Consider the following 20,984-nt stretch of genomic DNA (forward strand, 5'->3'; position numbering starts at 1 on the left):
AGGAAACTGCTGGGGGTGGGATAATAGAAGGATTTTTAAAACACTCAACCTCTCCTCTACTCTCCAGACACTGCTACAGCACGCACTGCTCAAGCTTTCCACTAGAAATGAATAGCTCAGGGCCCCACTCCAGTAGCCAGCTATTCATTACAATGGTAAGCATGGGAGGTAGCAAGCTGGGAGAAGACTGGCAGAGTTAACCCAGTTCCCGCCCTTTGTAATATGGATAAGGCAGAAGAGCTGTTCTTGAGGTGCTTGGGTGGCTCAGTTGTTGGGTGTCTGCCTTCAGCTCAGGTCATGATCCTGGGGTCCTGGGATCAATCTCTGGATCAGGCTCCCTGCTTCTCCCTCTCCTACTTCCCCTGCTTGTGTTCCCTCTCTGGCTGTGTCTCAAAGATCTCAAGTGGCAGAGAATGTTACAGATGAACACAGGGAAACACAGGCAGGGAATGAGTATCCCCAAGCATACAGTGCAAAGGCATAGTAGGGGTCCCGCCACTATACGCATTTCAGTAGGGGGGAAAGCAAGGGCTGAGTGTGTATCTACCAAAGGGCGGGAGAAACCTCTGCTGCCCTACAGAGCCTCAGGGAGTCCTGCTCAACAAAAGCAGCACCTCTCTGGACTAACAGATCTGCTGCAATAGTTGTAGATCCCTGTGACGGCCCCATGGAGAGAATTAGCTAGAACTTAAAATCACCAAGGAAGATAAACCTCTGTACTTAATTGCCTTTTTCATCGAGATCCATGAAATAAATCATAATCTCGCTTACTTTCCATGATATTCTTCTGCAATACTGCTTTACAAAGTAGGAAGTTACCTCCATGCAGAATTTCCAGAAGAGCAGACAATGCATGTAAGTCTTTTATTAAGCAAAGCTAGCTTTAAGTACAGGTGCCATAAAAAGTTGTCCATGGGCTTTAAGGAACATGAAAAAGCCTCCTACTCACCTCCACCTACACATTTCCCTTCGTGATGCCTGAAATTCTCCCATTAGTGACTTGTATATCATTGGTTGAAGATTGTCTTAAGTGTACTCTTTTAATAATGCAAACAGAAGGGAAAACACATTAGGTCCCTAACACTATAGTGCAGTGGCTCTTAACCTTTATTGTCTTAGCCACTGGTTTCTTTGAGACACTTAAAACAAAATAAAACAAAAAAACAAATAAACTCCCTTCACAGAAAAATGCACTTAGATGGGTACATAATATAATTTCCACACAATCTGGTGGATTCACAGTTCTCTCAAAGCCATGTAGAAAACCCCTCCTGCCTAGAGCTAAGAATCCCTGGTTCAGTGGCTAGGAGTTTAACAAACTCTCCTCCTCCGTCTCCTCCATCCCCCCTGCAAGAGTTCCCAGGCATCTGGGGAACTCTGGGCTTAAAGACAGAAGGCAGTACTGAAGGGAGGTTCTCATCTATTTGCCTAGAACTGACTTGTCTAGAGTCAGATTACAATTTATGAGTCCCTCAGCAAGGAGTGTGGATTTCTCAGACTGCCTGTCTCTTGGGGACAGGGCTCCCCTGGCTTCACAGGCACCAGTATATGTCAGGAGATGGCCAACTGAGATCAATGGTCAAACAGGTTTTCACGACCCTGCTGATCACATCACCTGAAAGTTGAGGCAGGGGCAAGTTTTAACACCATATGAATAAATGGGGCTCACCTCTGAGGTTTTCGAATATCCCAGAGTCCCACTCCTTCCTTTGAATTGGCTGTGGCCAATAACCTGGGCTCCACAGGGTTAAACATGACACTGTGAAAAGCGGATGGATAGTTTGCCAGGCAGAAGGGCTCTGTGAATAGAGAAATGACAATCAGCCCCAGAGCTCATTCAGTGCCTCTGGGCCAGAGGCAGTCAAAGCAGGAATGTGACCCTGTAGAAACCATCCTAGTAGCTGGAGCCCCAAAGCAGTACATCACCCCAGCAGTCACCCCTGCTCATTCTCTGCACACACTTACATCTGAAAACAGCAACTCTATCACATATAAACAAACTGGAAGCTATAATACTCAGAAACACTGAGTATTCTACCTCTTCAGATCCTGTGACAAACGGAAACGGTCACAGGAACTGGGAAGGTAAGCTGTTTTACAGTAAGACTGAATTCCACATGAGCTGAAAAAACTCACAACCGATTACTGATAGGATTATTGTACCTTAATCCAAATTTATTAGTTTTAGAAATTAAAAGTTTTTAAAACTACACAAAGATTTAATGAAGACAAAGAAAAACAATGAGAAAATTGAAGGTGAGGAAAAACAATAGCACAGTGTTCTCTCTAAATTGCTCCCTAAACAATCTAAGAGCCTCAGACTAGAATTCTATGATTTCATCCCCAGTATTGGAATATTTAAAAAAAAAAAAAGAAGAAGAAGAAAAGAAAGGGAAAAAAGGAACCTAACACCTGAACTCTTATATCCAGCCAGCTCCTAATCAACTTCACTCAGAAACCCTGCAGGCCGCTGCCTGTATTAGTGGGCTCCAGGCAAGGAAGGAATCACTCTGCTACCCAGGACATACTTTTGTGTGGCAAGTGTTTAGAAGCAACAGACAGAAAGCACTGCCCAGTCTAGGATTTCCACATGGGACACAGCAGAGACTCTGGGCAGTCCAGACAGAGGACATGGTGACTCAACCCCAGCTGCTCCTTGCAGCTACCTTATCTGCCTGACCCCAGAAACAAGCTTTTCCTATAGCCCGAGTCTCTGTGATGAGGCACAGCTCTGCATGTTAAACGCTTTGACTACAGAATAATAAGATCCAGATCCTGTCAGACAAGACAGGCAGGAGAGTAATTCTGTGTACACAGGTATGATCAAGACAAAGCTGCACTGAAGGTGGGGGCAGGGGGAACACCGAGGGTGATGCTGGAGGAAAGTCTTTGAACAAAAACAGAGTTAGAGAGTGAACACTTTACTCAGGAAACAAGCTGAAAAGATGTGTTTCCTGAAAAACTTCAGAGAAATTCAACAAAACAATCCTTCATTTTATACTTCAGAAGCCCAAAGGGCACTCCTAGAGGAGGAACTCACCTGGACAATCCCCCTTAAACGGGGTGCATCTGCCATCGTTTTCAGTTTCTATACACAAACACCAGAACACCCCCGTTCTCTGTGAATAACCAAGAACTGTGTGTGTCAGCACCATACGGAGCTGGCCCCTGGTAGCTGCCCTCTACAGTGAAGCCCTGCATCTTCTATTCCTTGAGGCCACTGAACACCAACATACGGTGGCATTTCCGACAGGCCCAAGGGTTTATGGAGGCTCACAAGCGACTGAGAAGGCCTAAGAAAGGTGCCTCACTTCTGGCTTGCGCACATGATGGGACGTCTACAAACACACATCTATGCCCCACCATGAGAGCTGCCTCTCCCTTTCCAACTCTCCCACGCAGGTTACTCAGGTCATAAACTGCTTCTGCAATGAACCTGACATCAAACTCTTCAACACAGTCCAACAGCCCTTTGACCCTACCTCCATGGGGAGACTCCCGGATGTCCCAGATGAGAACCCGGCCATCATCTGAGGAGCTGGCAAAAATGTTGTCATTCACCGGACTCACTGACAAGCCATATACTGCATCTTCGTGAGCAAACACATCCAAGGTCTCGCTGCTGAGAGACAGAGAGCAGAAAGAGGCACACAGGCACACACATGCACACAAAGACTGTAGAGTCCCAGCCCTCAAGTTCCTCACGTAGGGCTCTCCCTCATTTCCAGTAAAAAGTCAATCGAGCGAAACCCAAAGGATATTGTATTTCTTTAAAAAGTAGGTACCCAACTTTCAGGTAAAAAATAAAAATTCATTAGAAAAGCTTTTTATAGATTTCATGGTTTGTTTTTTTGCACTAAATGAGCATAGTTGAAAAAGTGATTCAATAGATGAGTTTAGGGACGCCTGGGTGGCTCAGTTGGTTGGACGACTGCCTTTGCTCAGGTCATGGTCCCGGAGTCCCGGGATCGAGTCCCACATCGGGCTCCCAGCTCCATGGGGAGTCTGCTTCGCTCTCTGACTCGCTCATGCTCTCTCTCACTGTCTCTCTCTCAAATAAATAAATAAAATCTTTAAAAAAAAAAAAATAGATGAGTTTAGTGTTTTCACTTCCTGCGGAATGTATCTGCTTCTGTACAGAGCTGGGGGGTGGTGCTTGATTTTCAAAAACAAGCGAACTTCAAAGCAGTCAGATCTGGTATCAGCAGGGGAAGAAGAGGATTGATGTGGCTGTCTGGTATGTGAGCAAGAGCATGGCCCTGGGACCAGGCAGCCCAAGTTCAAATCCCAGTACCACCTGACCCTAAGTTACCTAATTTTCTACACCTCAGTTTCCTCAACCACAATGACACTAGAATCATACAGCTTTATAGAATCACTGTGAGGATGAAACTGATGAACACATGTAAAGCACTTAGAATAGTACCCCACATAAAGATTAGTTATTATTATGCTGTTATTTTCTTCTCTTCCAACCTCTTCCTTTAAATTTTCACCTAAATAGTCTAAGTTCATTCCAACTTTACAAATTCTTTCCTTAATCAAAATTTTATTTCAAAATTATTACAGAAATCTGTTTCAGAAAAGGACTGCTGGCTTCATGTTATTTCCTTCAAAAAACAACTACTTCTGTCTAAAGAGATATTTGCCTTTCTTCATGTGAAAACTGGAGTCAGTCACCTTCACATACCAACAATCTATTTACCTTTCGACATCATGGAGGATAACTTGCTCATCATTTCCTGTAAGGGAGAAAAGTAGACATTTGATAATTCCTGCAAAGTGCTACCTGTCCATATCACAATATGAAATTTTCAAGTTTTCAGAAAGCATATGAACAAAGTCAATGTTAATATAAATTAGGAGTATTAATTAGAAAAAAAGTTTTATAAAAATAATGTCAGAAAGATATAAAAGAATTTTCAAAAGCCTAGTAGCAATTAGGTGCTTTCCAAAATGAATTACTAAATGGATTATAATATATACATATATATATATATGTGTGTATATATATATATATATATATGGAATTAAAAAAACAAAAAACTGTGGCCATTAAGAAACATGAAGGAGTAAATGATCATGGGCAAATTAATTCATCCAAGCTAGCTTTTTTTTTTTTTAAGCAAAACAACTGTGAGACTTAGAATACAGATAACTTATGCCTCAGTTTGTTTATCTATAAAATAAGGATAATTGTACCTACTTCATAGGGTCATTGCAAAGGTAAGAGTACATTCACAAAACCATTCAGAATAGGGCCGAGCACTTAGTAAGTGCCTAATAAGTATCTCCTGATATTCATATCCTTATCATCTCACAACATTAAAATCTGATGATTGTGTGATTATAAGTGATGGGAAAATTTTTATCCACAACTTCTTTCTATTGCATTTTTCTTTATTCCATCAAGGAATCTAAAAATACTACATTCACAATATGTGTAGTCCTGCCTTCAAAGTGCTTATATAACCAAACATAAAAACCTGAATATGAAAAGAAAAGTAAAAAAATTCCCACTCTACACTGAAAGCACAACCAACAGTCACTTCAACAGAAAGTAACAGAAGCAGTAGAGATGTGGCCCGGGACATCCTAGATCTCTGGCTATAAACTCTATTGTGGGTGCGTACCAAGTAATCAAACCCAGACTAATGCCTCCTAGGTAACAGGCACAGCTGAGGTGCTGGGGATACAAGAAGAGGAAGAGGAAGATTCTGCCTGGCCCTCAAAGAACTTCCAGTCCATCTATGCAGCAACTAATAATGACAAAATGAGTTATGTTGTAGTGATATGCTCTATAATGGGGACACAGAAAAAGGAAATAATATTTCCTTCAGGAGTGGGTTTGAAAGTACATGGCAGAAAAGGAGAACGTTTTTATGGGGAAGAAGATATCTGAACAGAAACTCCAGTAACTCAAAACTCTTACCAGTGGAAGACTTAGGGGAATTAGTGGGGACTGGACAATTAATCATGATCCATGAAGGAAGAGCAAGAGCAAATGATACAAGGGCACCTAAGATGGCTAGTGGTTTAGTGGGCTAGAGTACAAGATACTGGGGAGGGAAATGAGACTCAAGAAGTAGAAGTTTACACTTCATCCTGAGGACACTGTAGGGTCAGAGGCTGACACGGTTAAACTTTATTTTTAAAAGAAAACTTGTAATAAATAAGGAGAGTTACAGACAGGTTGCAGAAATCACAAAGGCCACTGCAACAGTCCGGATCAAAGATAAGGACCCGAACCAGGGCAGTAGGTACAAAAAGAGAACAGAAAGTAAAGGATGAATATGAGAAGCTTGCAAGTCTAGTTGGTGAGTGACAAGATACGTAAATGAAAGAAAGGAAGGTTTGAGGATGACTTCAAGATTTCTGTTAAGCTGATCTATGTGGAAGTGTCATTTTTTAGTTAAAAGTGCTTCAATATTAGCAATTTCTGAAAGTTAAATTTAATAGCTTAAATCATTTATGTGAATGCTGACAGTAACTGAGAAAAGGAATCCAGGGAACATGAGGAAATATTTGTACAGGAGGAAGACTAATACTCTTGGCTTTATGATCTGCCGCACTTAAATTGCTTTTAGAACACATAGCTAGATATTCATGGCAAAATCTGCAGTGCAAAAGAGAGGTGAGAACTAGAAATGTTGTGGTCAGAAAGGAGTGTGGTTGATAAGGACCACCGAGAGGCTGGCTTGAGCCCAAGCCATTCTAATTGTACCCTAACACAACGTTTTTCGAACAGGAGCCATCCATGGATCACAACATCAATTTGAGTCACAAACTTTAAGTTCTTTAAGAATAAAGTAGCATTTTTAAAAAATCAAAATGTAACACACAGAGTAAGGTTAAGTACTATTTTAAATATGTGTGTATGTTTCTACATGCCAGACTGCAATGTAGGAAGTTTTCTACCAAAAACAAACAAATGACAGTGAAGAATCAAAAGAACAGAAGGAAGGAAGGAAGGAAGGAGGAAGGGAGGGAGGGAAGAACTGCGCTCCTATACCCGTCTAAACTGCTGTAATGCAGAAAAGACAGCTATGGGAAACCAGTAATTCTACAGCTCAGTGAAATAAAGAAAAACAAGGAGTTATTTTAGCACTCCTTTATCTAAAATCTCAGCCACGGTGAATTGCCCAAAGTAGAAATCTCCCTTCTCCTCACCTCCAGAGAATACTTTGGTGTTCCCACTGTTGAAAGCCAGGCAAAAAATGTTGGAATGGTGCTCTCCTTTCAGCTGTATGGGCTTGACTCTGGAGTGGATAGCTTGTTCCATGTGCCATAGCAGAACCCGGCGGTCATCTCCTCCTTGAGAGGGGAGTTAAGAATCTAGGGTTAAAATGACTGACACTTAAGGCTGATACTCAGTTTTGCCAGCCCTGAATCCCATCCTTTCCAAAACTGCAACTCCCCAATTCTGTAAGATTCTCATGGGGCACATAAACCCAGGACTCTACCCCCTTAACCATCAGTAGACACACAATCTCTAAGCCACTCACTTTTCCCCAGAAAAACGTGGACATATAGAAATGGAAAGGGATAAACACTGATATTGAAACCCTCAGAGCCACCCTATTCCTGACTTTCCAGAGACTCAGTTTAAATATTTCTTCACTTGGGGCACCTGGATGGCTCAGCTGGTTAAGCATCTGCCTTTGGCTCAGGTCATGATCCCAGGGTCCTGGGATAGAGCCCTGCATCGGGCTTCCTGATCAATAGAAAGCCTGCTTCTCCCTCTCCCTCGGCTGCTCCCCATGCTCGTACTCTTTCTCTCTAATAAATAAATAACATCTTTAAAGATTTTTTAAATAAATATTTCTTTACTTGCTACCTAAAAATCCTTCTATAAAGCCCCCCATTTTAAAAAAATATATATTTTATTTATTTATTTGACAGAGAGATAGAGAGCACAAATAGGCAGAGTGGCAGGCAGAAGGAGAGGGAGAAGCAGGCTCTCTGCTGAGCAGGGAGCCTGACCTGGGACTCTATCCCAGGACCTGACATCATGACCTGAGGCCAAGGCAGCTGCTTAACTGACTGAGCCACCCAGGCACCACCATCCCCCCCCACCCACCATTTTTTGTCTAACAGAAGCTGAGCTGGTTTCTAATGCTTGCAACCAAAGAACTCCACAGTAATACTTCTAGCATACTAGTTTTCTCTCCTTAATGTGACCTCATTGACTATGGAACAGCATGCAAGTGACAACTAAGGAACTGCCTGCCCCAGGCACCATCTAGACAGAGCCTAGCTCTCATAAAGCCCAGGCCAGCTCTTCCCTCTGCATAACTCACAATCATCTGAATTAAATGAGCAGTATTATACTGCATGAGCCAGCTTCTAACAAATGAGAAGATGTATATTCTATGTATTTTTTATATTTGCAGATGCATTAAAAATGTCTGAAAGATGAGTAACTTTCAAGTGTTAACAATGATTAACAGTGGTAACTATTGTCAGGGAACAGGATTGAAAGACGGGGAAAAAACAGATTGGAGGGTTTTTACTTTTATTTGATATATTTGGCACTAACTTTCTACAACAAGCCTATACTATTCTACCAATAAAAATTTAAGTTACAAAAGGGGCAAACACGAGCAGCAAACCACAGCTCTCTGTACCTCTTCTTTCCCTCCTCCATTCCATCCAACAGCCACAAATTATACACATCCATATAAGGGCATACCGTGCAGCCATGAAATCAGTAAATCTGTAAGAACTAACTTGGAAATGTGTCCATCTTTATTAAGGGGAAATGTAAGGTATAAAACAATATGTGTATCAAACTTCATTTTGTGTAAAACAAAATTTTAAAAAGCTCCATGACTGAAGGAACTTTGTCAATTTTGTACACTGCGGAGTCCCCAAAACCTAACTGAGTGCCCTCAAAGAGCAGACTTTGAACTAACATGTTCATATTTGCATATATATGCTTATATTCTCCTACTTATCTGGCTATTATAAAAACTGTTTATAGTGGAGACGCCTGGGTGGCTCAGTGGGTTAAGCTGCTGCCTTTGGGCCAGGTCATGATCCCAGGGTCCTGGGATGGAGTCCCACATCGGGCTCCTTGCTCGGCAGGGAGCCTGCCTCTCTGTCTGCCTCTGCCTGCCTCTCTGCCTGCTTGTGTACTTTCTTTCTCTCTTTCTTACAAATAAATAAATAAAATCTTTAAAAAAAATTGTTTATAGTGGACACCACCTCCAGGCTAGAGTTGGGAAACTTTTTCACTGTGGAAAATTTACATATAATGTGAAATTTACCATACTAACCATTTTTAACTATACAATTCAGTATATCTGCACTATTGTGCAACCACCACCACTATCCATCCCCAGAATCTTCACATCATCCCAAAATGAAACTCTGTACCCAGTAAACAATAACTTCTCCCATCCCCAGTAACCACCACTCTACTTTCTGCCTCTATGAATTTAACTGTTCTAGGTAACTCATATAAGTGGAATCATACGATAGTTGTCTTTTTTATTCATTTTGCATAATATCTTCAAAGATCATCCATATTGAAGCATGTATCAGAATTCCACTCATTTTGAGGCTAAATAATATTCTGTTATACACACTTACACACACCATATTTTGTTTATCCATTTATCAACTGATAGACATCTGGGTTGTTTCCACCTTTCGGCTATTCTGAATAATGTTGCTAACAACACGGATATACCAGTATCTGTTCAAGTCCCTGCTTTTAATTCTTTTGGGATTCTTTTTTTTTTTAATTTTTAATTTTTAATTTTTTATAAACATATATTTTTATCCCCAGGGGTACAGGTCTGTGAATCACCAGATTTACACACTTCACAGCACTCACCAAAGCACATACCCTCCCCAATGTCCATAATCCCACCCCCTTCTCCCAACCTCCCTCCCCCCAGCAACCCTCAGTTTGTTTTGTGAGATTAAGAGTCACTTATGATTTGTCTCCCTCCCAATTCCATCTTGTAATTCTTTTGGGATTCTTTTAATTCTTTTGGGAAACTTTTGTACTTTAATTTTTACTTTATACCTTCTTGTAGTACTTGACTTTTTGTCATAAACATATTTCCTTTTATAATAATAAAAAAAAATCAAAGACGGTACAGTAGCTAAGTCAAAGTTATTCTCCCTCCCCTAGAAAGAAGTTGCTTTTGCTCCTTCAGTTCCTTCTTTCTTTGTCAAAATCAAGTTCTATGTCCCCCTCCCCCTTCATTGTCTATCAAACTGAACCCTTTAGTGTGGCTCAGTTCCTGTATTTATGATTTGCCTGTTTCAACTATGAGTTCTCTGGCCTGGGATGTTTATCTAAAAATTCTGTATCTTGAGGCACCTGGTTGGTTTAGTCAGTGGAGAACATGATTCTTGATTTCAGGGTTATGAGTTCAAGCCCCATGTTGTGTGCAGAGATTACTTTAAAAAAAAAAAAAAAAAAACCTTAAGAAAAATTCTGTATCTCTTTTACGTTAAAGTCATAAAAATAAAAGTGTGTGTTTTTGTTTTATTTTAATGAATAATGACACAAAGGAATTTTTTAACCTATTAATAGATTCTTAACAGGCAGTGGGCACTTTAGTTCTCTATAGTTCTACTCTTACTGTTTTTCCCCAACACTGAGGCATGGCTTTTGCTACTGTGTATCCTATATTGCAGAAGTATTTCTCTGTACCCACGCCTCTACCAAAAGTGTAAAATTAAAAGATAAAAAGGTCCACATGTTTCTTCTACTTACTCATGTTTCTAATCTAATCTCTCTGAGCCTGAGTTTCATCAAATATAAAATGTGGATCATAACAGCTCTACCCTTAAGGGTTTTATAGATTATACAGCCAAGTATACAAGAAGGTTAAGTAACTTGCCATGGTCACACACATTAAGTAATGTGGTTGAGCTAAGATTCAAAAGCAAACAGTTAAGACTCTACAGTCACCATTCTTTTTTAAGATTTTACTCATTTATTTGACAGAGAGAACACAAGTAGGCAGAGAGGCACACAGAGAGAGGAGGAGGAGCAGACTCTCTGCTGAGCAGGGAGTCCAATGTGATGTTGGGATCAATCCCAGGACCCTGGGATCATGACCTGAGCCAAAGGCAGACGCTTAACTGACGGAGACACCCAGGCACCCCTATAGCCTCCATTCTTAACCACTATTCTGGGTTGCCTACCTTACAGAACCAAAAATAAACCGTAAATGAGAAAGCGGTTCATCTAATGGACAATTGAAGGGATCCCCCATCTTGGTAACATAACTCAAAAATGTGTAGGTTAGAATAGAACAAGGGAGCATAGGAATAAAAATAGAAGCTGACTAAACTGGAGTAAACTAAGGGGCCAGGAACAAGGGAGGGAACAAGGGACTCAGGACAGCCTGAGTTGAAAGATTTTAACAATACACAAAACTGACAATGGCTTAGGAGCCAAAATATTCAAAGAATTATTACAAATCAATTCTTAAAACCATTAGGAAAAGAGGCAAATATGACAATTCACAGAAGAGAAAATCCATATAGCCAAAAAATGTAACAGAGCATCTCAACCTCTAAAGTGATCAGGGGAGGGGCGCCTGGGTTGCTCAGTGGGTTAAAGCCTCTGCCTTCGGCTCAGGTCATTATCCCAGGGTCCTGGGATAGAACCCGCCAGCGCCAACGAGCTCTCTGCTCAGCAGGGAGCCTGCTTCCCCCTCTCTCTCTGCCTGCCTCTCTGCCTACTTGTGATCTCTGTCAAATAAATAAATAAAATCTTTTAAAAAATAATCAGGGGAATGCATACTATAATTTACATACATTCTTACAAAAGTGGCACAAGGAAATGCACAAGAATGTTCACTGCATCCCTGTTTATAGTAGCAAAAAAGCAAACAAACCCATGGACAACCTAAGTATTCACTAATATATAAATTAGTAAGTTCCACTAGAACACAACCAAATAGAACACCATACAGCAGTTAAAATGAACTAGGAATATGTGTAACAACACGAGTAAATCTTGAAAACCTAATGGTAAGTAATGAAGTTTCAGAAGGATATGTAAAAGATAACATTAAGTTTACATTTTTAAATATATAAATACCATAAATTGTAGATAAACACATCTAGTAAAAGGGGACTTCGACTGTATCTATAAAGTTCTGTTTAAAAAAAAAAAGGCTACAAGCAAATTTAATAAACTGTCAACATTTTGTCAAACCCAATTACTTTCTTTGCTTTTTTAATTAATTTTTTAAAATTTCAGTATATTTAACATACATATTATATTAGTTGCAGGTGTACAATATAGCAATTCAACAATTCTATACATTACTCAGTGCTCATCTCTCTATTTTTGTTTTATGTTATTAAGGAAGCATTGTTATGTCTCTTATTTTTTAATATAGTTTTTAATTTTTTTATTAACATATAATGGACTATTTGCTCCAGGGGTACAGGTCTGTGAATTGTCAGGCTTACACACTTCACAGCACTCACCATAGCACATACCCTCCCCAATGTCCATAACCCCACCACCCTCCTTACCACCCTCCCCATGGCAACCCTCAGTTTGTTTTGTGAGATTAAGAGTCTCTTATGGTTTGTCTCCCTCCAGATCCCATCTTAGTTTCATTTATTCCTTTCCTACCTCCCAAACCCACCATGTTGCCTTTCAATTTCCTCATATCAGAGAGATCATATAATTGTTTTTCTCTGACTTACTTCACTAACCATAATACCCTCCAAGAGTTCCAGCCACGTTGTCGTCGTCGCAAATGACAAGATTTCATTTCCTTTTGATGGTTGCATAATATTCCATTGTATATCTATACTACATCTTCTTTATCCATTCATCTGTTGTGTTATATCTCTTATTTTAAGTACGCTCCACACCCAAGTTGGGACTTGAATTCATGACCCTAAAATCAAGAGTCACATGCTCTAGCAGCTACACCAGCCAGGCGCCCTAGTACTGTCATGTTTCTTAAGTATAATAATGGCATTATGGTGCTGTTAAAAAGAGATAAAAAAGTGCTCACCAATTAGGGATGCATAGTGAAAAAGGTGAACTGATATGTCTGGAATTTCCTTTAAAATATTCGAGAAATAAAAAGGTAGGGGGGAATAGGTGATCAATAAAATGTTGGTAATTATTACAGATGGGTATACTACAATGTTGTGAATGCTTGAACATTTCTATAAAATACAACATTTTGGATTTTTAAAATGTTCACAATAGAGGGGCAGCTGGCTGGCTCAGTCAGAAGAGCATTTAACTCTTGATCTTGGGGTTGTGAGTCTGAGCCCCACAATGGATGTAGAGCTGACTTAAATAAAAATTTTAGAAAATGTTCATGATAGAAAAAGAAAAATGAAAACAAGACTCCCCAGGAAGGGCTGGTTTACTCATGGCAAAGAAATATAGAACTGATGGAACTTCTACTTATTCAATCAGACCAATGCCAGGTTGCACAACCTCTCCTGAATTGGAGCAGCTTAAAAAAAAGAAGTTTAATAAAAAGGAAAATAATATCTACACCTATGCACTTAAAGACATAACTATTCTCTGGCATTATCGTTAGTGTTCATACTAGACATTCATATGATGATTTAATTTTGCCAAATAATGCTTAGCAATTTAAAATACGTGGTTATTTGTAGAACGCCTCGAGCAAAATGATGTGTCCTTAGTATCTAACACGATGATGACAGCCCAAGTCCATAGGAGATTGGAATCACTGAGTCAGAAATCATGGCTATGGCAGGGCCTGTTTCTTACACTTTGCCCTCGAGCTTAGTGTCAGAAGATATAAGGCGCACCTCCCCACACACACACACACATTTCCTTAGGCAAGGTATTAAGAATTCTGTTCAAAGACAACACTTTTCAACCATGTGTTGTCAAAAACCACAGTGGGTGCAAACTAGGTTATCACCTGAAATTGCGGAGCTGCTTTAGAGCCAGTAGAGGGAGCATAACAGCTGTGGCCAAATCTCTGACCCCACAAAGCAAAGGAGGGCTAGTGGAACAAGGATAAATCAGTTCAGAACCTGAAAAAAACTGGCTAGTTCTCCTCTCTCTGTAAATCATCTAGAAAAATTCAAAGGAGCGGAGATGTATTGTGTGCTTCCACGCAGAGAGACTGTTGGACCTGCATATAATCAAGTGGAGAGAAGGATCCATAAAGCCAGCTCTGAGCGCTGGCCAGTTCGGTCCTTCTGCAAGGTTGGTTATCCCCAGTCTCTCTAGGGCTCCTGGGGAGCACAGAGACCTCATAGGAAGGCAAGGCCTTTCTGCTTGGCACCAGGACCAAGCAAGCGACAAGAAGAGGACAGGGCTTCTAAGCCTGGTTTACTCATGAATGACTGTTTAGCTTTAATTCATCTGAGAACTCCAAAGGAACATAAGCTACTCTGTTGCTGGTCATTTGGGGTTGATTTAATTCCGCACTAAACTCACCAATTCATCCCAAAATGTACTATAATCACACTGCGGCAACAGTTTTGAAGTTACAAAGAAGCTTTATATGTAAAAGAGTACTCTTGGGATGCCTGGGTGCCTCAGTGGGTTAAACCTCTGTCTTCAGCTCAGGTCATGATCTCAGGGTCCTGGAATCGAACCCACATCGGGCTCTCTGCTCGGTGGGGAGCCTGCTTACCCCCAATCTCTCTCTGCCTGCCTGTCTGCCTACTTGTGATCTGTTAAATAAACAAACAAAATCTTAAAAAAAAAAAAAAAGAGTACTCTTTCAGGATGCCTGGGTGGCTTAGTCAGTTTAAGCATCTTTATCTCAGCTCAGGTCTTGATCTCAGGGTCATGAGTTCGAGCCCTGAATTGGGCTAATTTTTAAAAATTTTTTAAATTTTTAAATTTAAAAATAAATAAATACTCTTTTCAAAGGGTTCTTCTAATAGAAGCAAAAACTATACAAGCCCTCATAGCATACTGTAACAAAAGTAATTATTTAAATTTTAAATAATTATAATTATTAATTAAATTAAATATAAATTAAATTATAATTAAATAATTATTCTTATTTTATAGCCCAGAAAAGCTGAGGCCCAGAAGGAAAAGAATTTGTTTTGGGCTTCCTCAGAAATTCAGGCAAGGAGAGGACAGGACTAAGAGAGCATTCTAAAACTTGATCCTTCAAATACTCCTGCAGCACATTGTCTGAAGAGCAAGAAACTAAACCATTTAAAAGTCCATCATTAGAAGTCAGGTTAAAATTACTGTTCAGTGAAATAAACCAAACACGAAAGGACAAATACTGTCCAATTCCACTTATATGAGGCATCTAGAGTAGTCAAATTCATAGTGACATAAAGTAGAAAGTAGCTGCAGAGGGGGCGGGGATGTTGTTTAACGGAAACAGAGTTTCAGCTTTGCAAGATGAAAAACTCCTGGAAATGAATGGTGATGATGGTTGTATAACAATAACAATGCAAATGTACTTTATACAACTGAAAGGAATAGTTAAATCAGTAAAAATGGTAAATTTTGTGTTATTATATTTTACCACAACAAAAATACAAGAAGGTTTATTGTTCATGTATGTACCATATATTATGATGGGGGGAGGCATGAGGCATTTCTGTCCGTACTGACATGGAATAATCACTACGACCAAGAAGTGTTTGTGACTGTACTAACTATTCAAAACAATATTTTCTTTTTAAAAATGGCAGAATGGGATTAGATCCAGGATTTGCAGTCCTAGTAAATAAAGGTGGTACTATAGAAGGGTACATGAAGTACAAGTTCTGGAAGAAAAGTGCCTAGATGCACCATCCATGTGTCCTTGGGTGAGTTACTCTACTTCTCTAACCTCAGTTTTATGATTCTAAAATGAAGAAAATACCAAATATCTCACAGGGTCATTGTCAGTATAGATATAAATATGTAAAAACACTTACCCAGTGTGTCATATATTAGGTATACATAACCCTCAGAATGTTCTAGTTCCTTGTACACATCATTCATGAATTTGCCCTAATGTTTCTAACTCTTATTTTAGGTAGCACAAGAGTATGAATAGCATGATACATTTTTTAAAAGATTTTATTTGTAAGTAATCTCCACACCCAGTGTGGGGCTTGAACTCACAAGCCTGAGATCAAGAGTCACATGCTCTGATTCAATCAGCACCCTGATACATTTTAATAAAACATATACGTATGTACACACACACAAGTCTGTAAATGGAAGAGCAGAATCAAAATGTTTAACAGAGGTTATCTCTTGGAAAGAGCAATTTTAGTTAATAACCCTTTATATTGTAGGGACATCTGGGTGGATCAGTCAGTTAAGTATCTAACTTTGGCTTGGGTCCTGATCCCAGGGTCCTGGGTTGGAGCCTCTGCTCAGTGGAGAGCCTGCTTCTCCCTCCCCGCTCTGCCACACCCCCGCTCCTGCTCTCTCTCACATAAATAAAATCTTTTTTAAAAAATCCCTTTTAGGGACGCCTGGGTGGCTCAGTGGGTTAAAGCCTCTGCCTTCAGCTCAGGTCATGGTCTCAGGGTCCTGGGATAGAGCCCTGCGTCAGGCTCTCTGCTCAGCAGGGAGCCTGCTTCCTCCTCTCTCTCTCTGCCTGCCTCTGTGCCTACTTGTGATCTCTGTCAAGAAGATAAATAAAATCTTTTTTTTTAAATCGCTTTTATATTGCTGTAGTTGGGTTTTTTTTTTTTTAACTTACAGAAACAAAAGGAAAATTATTCAGCACGCCTTAAATCTTTTTAGCCTATTTACTCCTTCTTTGCAGTGTATATATCACCACTTTGTGAAGCCAAACTTTTTGTGTGGCCCGTATCTCTGCTGAGTTTTTTTTTTTTTTTTTTTTTTTTTCTCTGCTGAGTTTTAAGAGCAGGCATGGAAATACAGAGGCTCAGCCTGTGGGCCACATAGCCAGCCACTTCAGTGAATGGGAAATGAAGTCTGTTTTGCTCTTTTCCCAAAGATGAAAATAATTAGCATTATTCTCAGCACAGAAATTCATTCACATACATCTCTGCTTATGAAATAAGGATTATATAAACCCTTTTTACAGATGAGGATCAGAGAGACATAATGACTTGCTAATGCAAGGAGCTAGGCCTGGAGCCTAAAATCAACTTGTATTCCTCTTACCCCGAAGTGGGGAGGCCAAAATACTACTATGAATTTTAAGTGAGTCTGCCCTACCACATTACACAGGAAAGAAAAGCATTTTCCATTTTGTCTTCATTAATTTTCTCCTAGATATGCCTGGCATTTTGCTGGGTTTTTAAATCATTTTCAAGTGTAGAGTTTTGTGGCATTAAATACATTCACATTTTCACATTGTTATGCAAGTATCACCACCACCCATCTCCAAAACTTTTACATCCTCCCAATCTGAAATTCTGTACAAAATAATAAATCTCCATTCCTGCCTCTCCCCTGCCCTTGGCAAGCATGATTCTAACTCTAAAGACCCTATTTCTGTCTTCAGGAGTTCAACTACTCTAAGTACCTCATATATATGGACTCATACAATATTTGTCCTTTTATGATTAGCTTATTTCATCATAATGTCTTCATGGTTCAATACATATTTTGTGGCATGTGTCAGAATTTCCTTTTTAAGGCTGAATAATATTCTGTTTTATGTATATACCATATTTTGTTTGTCCATTCATGCTCCCAATCTTTGGCTATAGTGAATAATGCTATTATGAACATGAGTGTACAAATTATCTGCTCAACTCCCTGCTTTCAATTCTTTGGCGTTTATACCGAAAAATGAAATTCCTGGATAATACAGTAATTCTGTTTCTGAGGAACTGAAAACTATTCTGAGGAACTGAAAACTATTTCTGAGTATTGTTTTCCACAGTGGCTGTGCCATCCTACATTCCCACCAACCAACACTGCACTAGACTTCCAATTTCTCCACATCCTCACCAACACCTATTATTTTGTTTTGTTTTGGTCTTTTTTTTTTTTTTTTTTTTTAATGTCCAGCGTTTATAATTCGAGGGCCAGCGCTCTTTCCCCACCTCAAGTTTATAAATTTTTGATTGGCTTGTGAGGCCAACAGGGATACTTCTTGTCTAATTTGGTTTCTGGGAAGGCTTCATTCAGGTCCTCAATGGTCATCTGATCAAATGAAACTAGGTTCTTTAGCTTCTCCAGCTGTGTCTTGTATTCCACAATCCTGGCCTTTGAGACAAAAACTTGGCACAACTTTTCACATCTTCTTTTTCTTCAGCATCCACCTGAACAATGTATTTATCCTCTGGCACAGGAATCTTCAGGGCATCGAACTTCTTCTCAAAGTCATCTACCAAGCCAGCCTTCGTCACATTGGCCTTAGAGTAAGCCCAGTCGATAGTAGGGGGTTTCTCAGGGACAGTGGCCAACTTGGAGGTAAGTGTCTCATTCCAAGATTTTAGGGAGTTAGCAATGGCCTTCTGGTTTTGGGGTATGATCTCCCCAAAAGCTACCCAGTCAATAGTTATTAGAGCAAGTTTTTGCCCAGCCATCTTGAGATCCCTCACTGACCCTGGCTGCCTAGAGTCCATGGTCTTGTGTTGTTTTTAAGTAACAGTTATCCTAATGGGTTTGAAATGTTTGCTGACCTTTTTGACCTTCAAATAATACACCAAAATGACTCTCAAGTCCTTACTAAATATCTTGAAGCACATCATGCAGTCTGTTATTTTTCTTCATTGTTTTATTTTACATTTACCTACTCTAAAAGTCAGTAGTAATCAGGGGCACCTAGATGGCTCAGTCGGTTAAGCTCCAACTCTTGGTTTCAGCTCAGGTTATGCTCAGGAGTCATGAGACTGAGCCCTGGTTTGGCTCTGCTGGGTGTAGAGCCTACTTAAGATTCTCTCTCTCTGTCTCCACCCTCACAAGCTCTCGCTCTCAAAAAAAAAAAAAAAAAGAAAGAAAGGGAGTAGTCACTCTTCCGCTCTCTCACTCCATCTGGACAAAAAAAGTTGCCTGCAGTTTACCCTCATTGGTTTGGTGCTTCACTACTGGAAGGAAATGATGTCATACATAAATTTGAGATATTTATATGCATACTCTCCTCAAATCACTTACGAAAACATTAAGAGCACTAATCTCCATTTACCCAAGCCTGCCACTTCTGTAATTAGACCTATTTTAGAGGCAGATGTAGCATGAGGCAGCACAGCATTCAAAACCACAGGCTTGGCATACAAGTGCAAAGGTTCAACTCTCGATGTCACTACCACTTACTAGCAGAGTGCCTTCAGGCAGGTAACTTAACCTCTCTCACTTGTATCCTCTCCTCTGCAAAACTGAGAAAATAACCCCACCTGTTTTATAGTGTTATGTTAGAATTAATGAGATAGATCTGTGTGGAGGGCTTGGCCCATTGCCTGATACACAGTGTGAGCTACAGAAATGTTAGCCAAATGTATGCCGTTTGAACTCCAACAATAGCTAACAGAGCTAAATTTACTCTGGGCCAGGGGCTATCCTAAGGGTTTTACATTTAGTGGCTCTTCTAATCCTTTTAACTATCTTATCAAAGAGGTATTGTTGTTATCCTTATTATCCAGATAAAACTACAGAAAAACTAACTATCCTGAAGGTACACAGCAATCAAGAGTGGAATCATGGATCTGAATCCCAGCCAGGTACTCTGGCTCCAGAGACTGTACTCCTTACCAGGATACAATTCAGCCTCTCAAATACAACAGGGGCCAGGACAAAGCAAATGAGGGAAACCTGTCAGAGTGACGGGCTGACTGGAGAACATATAACCCTTTTAAAGAACAAGCTGCTACTGAGCTCCAGCCAGTTATAGCCATAGAGGAATGCAGCCTCAAGATTGCCTGACCTTTGAATTTTTCAAGAAAAGCCAGCAACCTAAGGAGAAGGCTTTTTTCTTAAAGATTCTATTTATGTATTTGCTTATTTATTTAGAAAGCATGTGCATACGTGTGCACACAGGGGTGAGGAGGGGCAAAGGGTCAAAGGGAGAGTCTCAAGCAGACTCCCCTACTCATGACCCTGAGAGATCATCATGCCCTGAGCCTAAACCAAGAGCCAGCTACTTAACCAGTTGAGCCACCCAGGCGCTCCCACAGACCGAAGGATTTTAATGTAACAGACCGAAAATCTCTCTGGTATGGTTTCAGATTCTACAGTGCAACTGATCTAAGAAACTTCCACTTGTTGAGTTTTGATATAATCTCAAAGAATATGCACAGTCATCTGATAAGGCATTAAAATACTCTTCCGTTTTAGAATTACATACCTGTGTAAGGCTGAATTTTCTTCATATATGTCAGCTAAACCAATATTCCACAACAGATTAAATGTAAATGCCTTCATAACGTCTCACATTAAAAAGGTGGAAAGACGTGACAATGTTACTCCTCTCACTATTTATTATTTTGGAAAATAGTTACTTTTCGTTATATTATTATGTTAATAAGGTTTATTATTTCCAGTCTTAAATGAATTTTTAAGCTTTACCAGCTTTAAATTCTAATACAGTAAAAGCTGATAAAGATGACCCACATAAAGTTCTTTGAGGTCTTCAATGACTTTTCAGAGGTCCTAAGACCAAAGAGTTTAAGAATTTTTTATTTCGAAAGTGGTTCTCACCCAGAGTGATCTCGCGCCTGAACCATCTGGCAACGTCTGAAGACATTTTTGGTCATCACAACAGGGGAGGTGCTGTTGGCATATACTGGTCAGAGGCCACGGATGCTGCTAAACATGCTACAGCGCACAGGACAGCCCCCCCCCCCCCCGTAACAAAGAATTACCCAGCCCCAATGTCAATACTGTTGAGGCTGAGAAACCCTGCTTTTGAGAAATATTCAATGACCTACCCAAAAAATGTTAATATTAAGAAAACAGTTACAAAGCAGCAGAGATGACCTAATTCTAATTTTTTTTTAAAGATTTTATTTATTAGAGAGAGAGAACACAAGCAGGCAGAGCAGCAGGCTTGCTCTGCCTCCACGAGCTCTTGCTCTCCACGGAGCAGAAAGCCTGATGTGGG

The 20,984-nt window shown here is 40.0% G+C and overlaps 1 protein-coding gene and 1 pseudogene across 2 annotated transcripts in view; both read right to left on the reverse strand.

The window, feature by feature from the left end:
• DCAF5 (DDB1 and CUL4 associated factor 5) overlaps nucleotides 1–20,984 on the reverse strand; it is a 102,346-nt gene that overhangs the window by 67,897 nt on the left and 13,465 nt on the right. For both annotated transcript variants that reach the window (XM_059373470.1, XM_059373471.1), the window contains exons 2-5: nucleotides 7,171–7,314; nucleotides 4,706–4,742; nucleotides 3,483–3,622; nucleotides 1,670–1,799 (exon numbers count right to left, since the gene is read on the reverse strand). In XM_059373470.1, the coding sequence (XP_059229453.1) occupies nucleotides 1,670–1,799; nucleotides 3,483–3,622; nucleotides 4,706–4,742; nucleotides 7,171–7,314 (451 nt within the window). The remainder of the gene's footprint in view (nucleotides 1–1,669; nucleotides 1,800–3,482; nucleotides 3,623–4,705; nucleotides 4,743–7,170; nucleotides 7,315–20,984) is intronic.
• LOC131998868 (ATP synthase subunit d, mitochondrial-like) lies at nucleotides 15,979–18,969 on the reverse strand (annotated as a pseudogene).

Source organism: Mustela nigripes, chromosome 13 (genome assembly GCF_022355385.1).
Source record: "Mustela nigripes isolate SB6536 chromosome 13, MUSNIG.SB6536, whole genome shotgun sequence".
Classification (NCBI taxonomy): Eukaryota; Metazoa; Chordata; class Mammalia; order Carnivora; family Mustelidae; genus Mustela; species Mustela nigripes.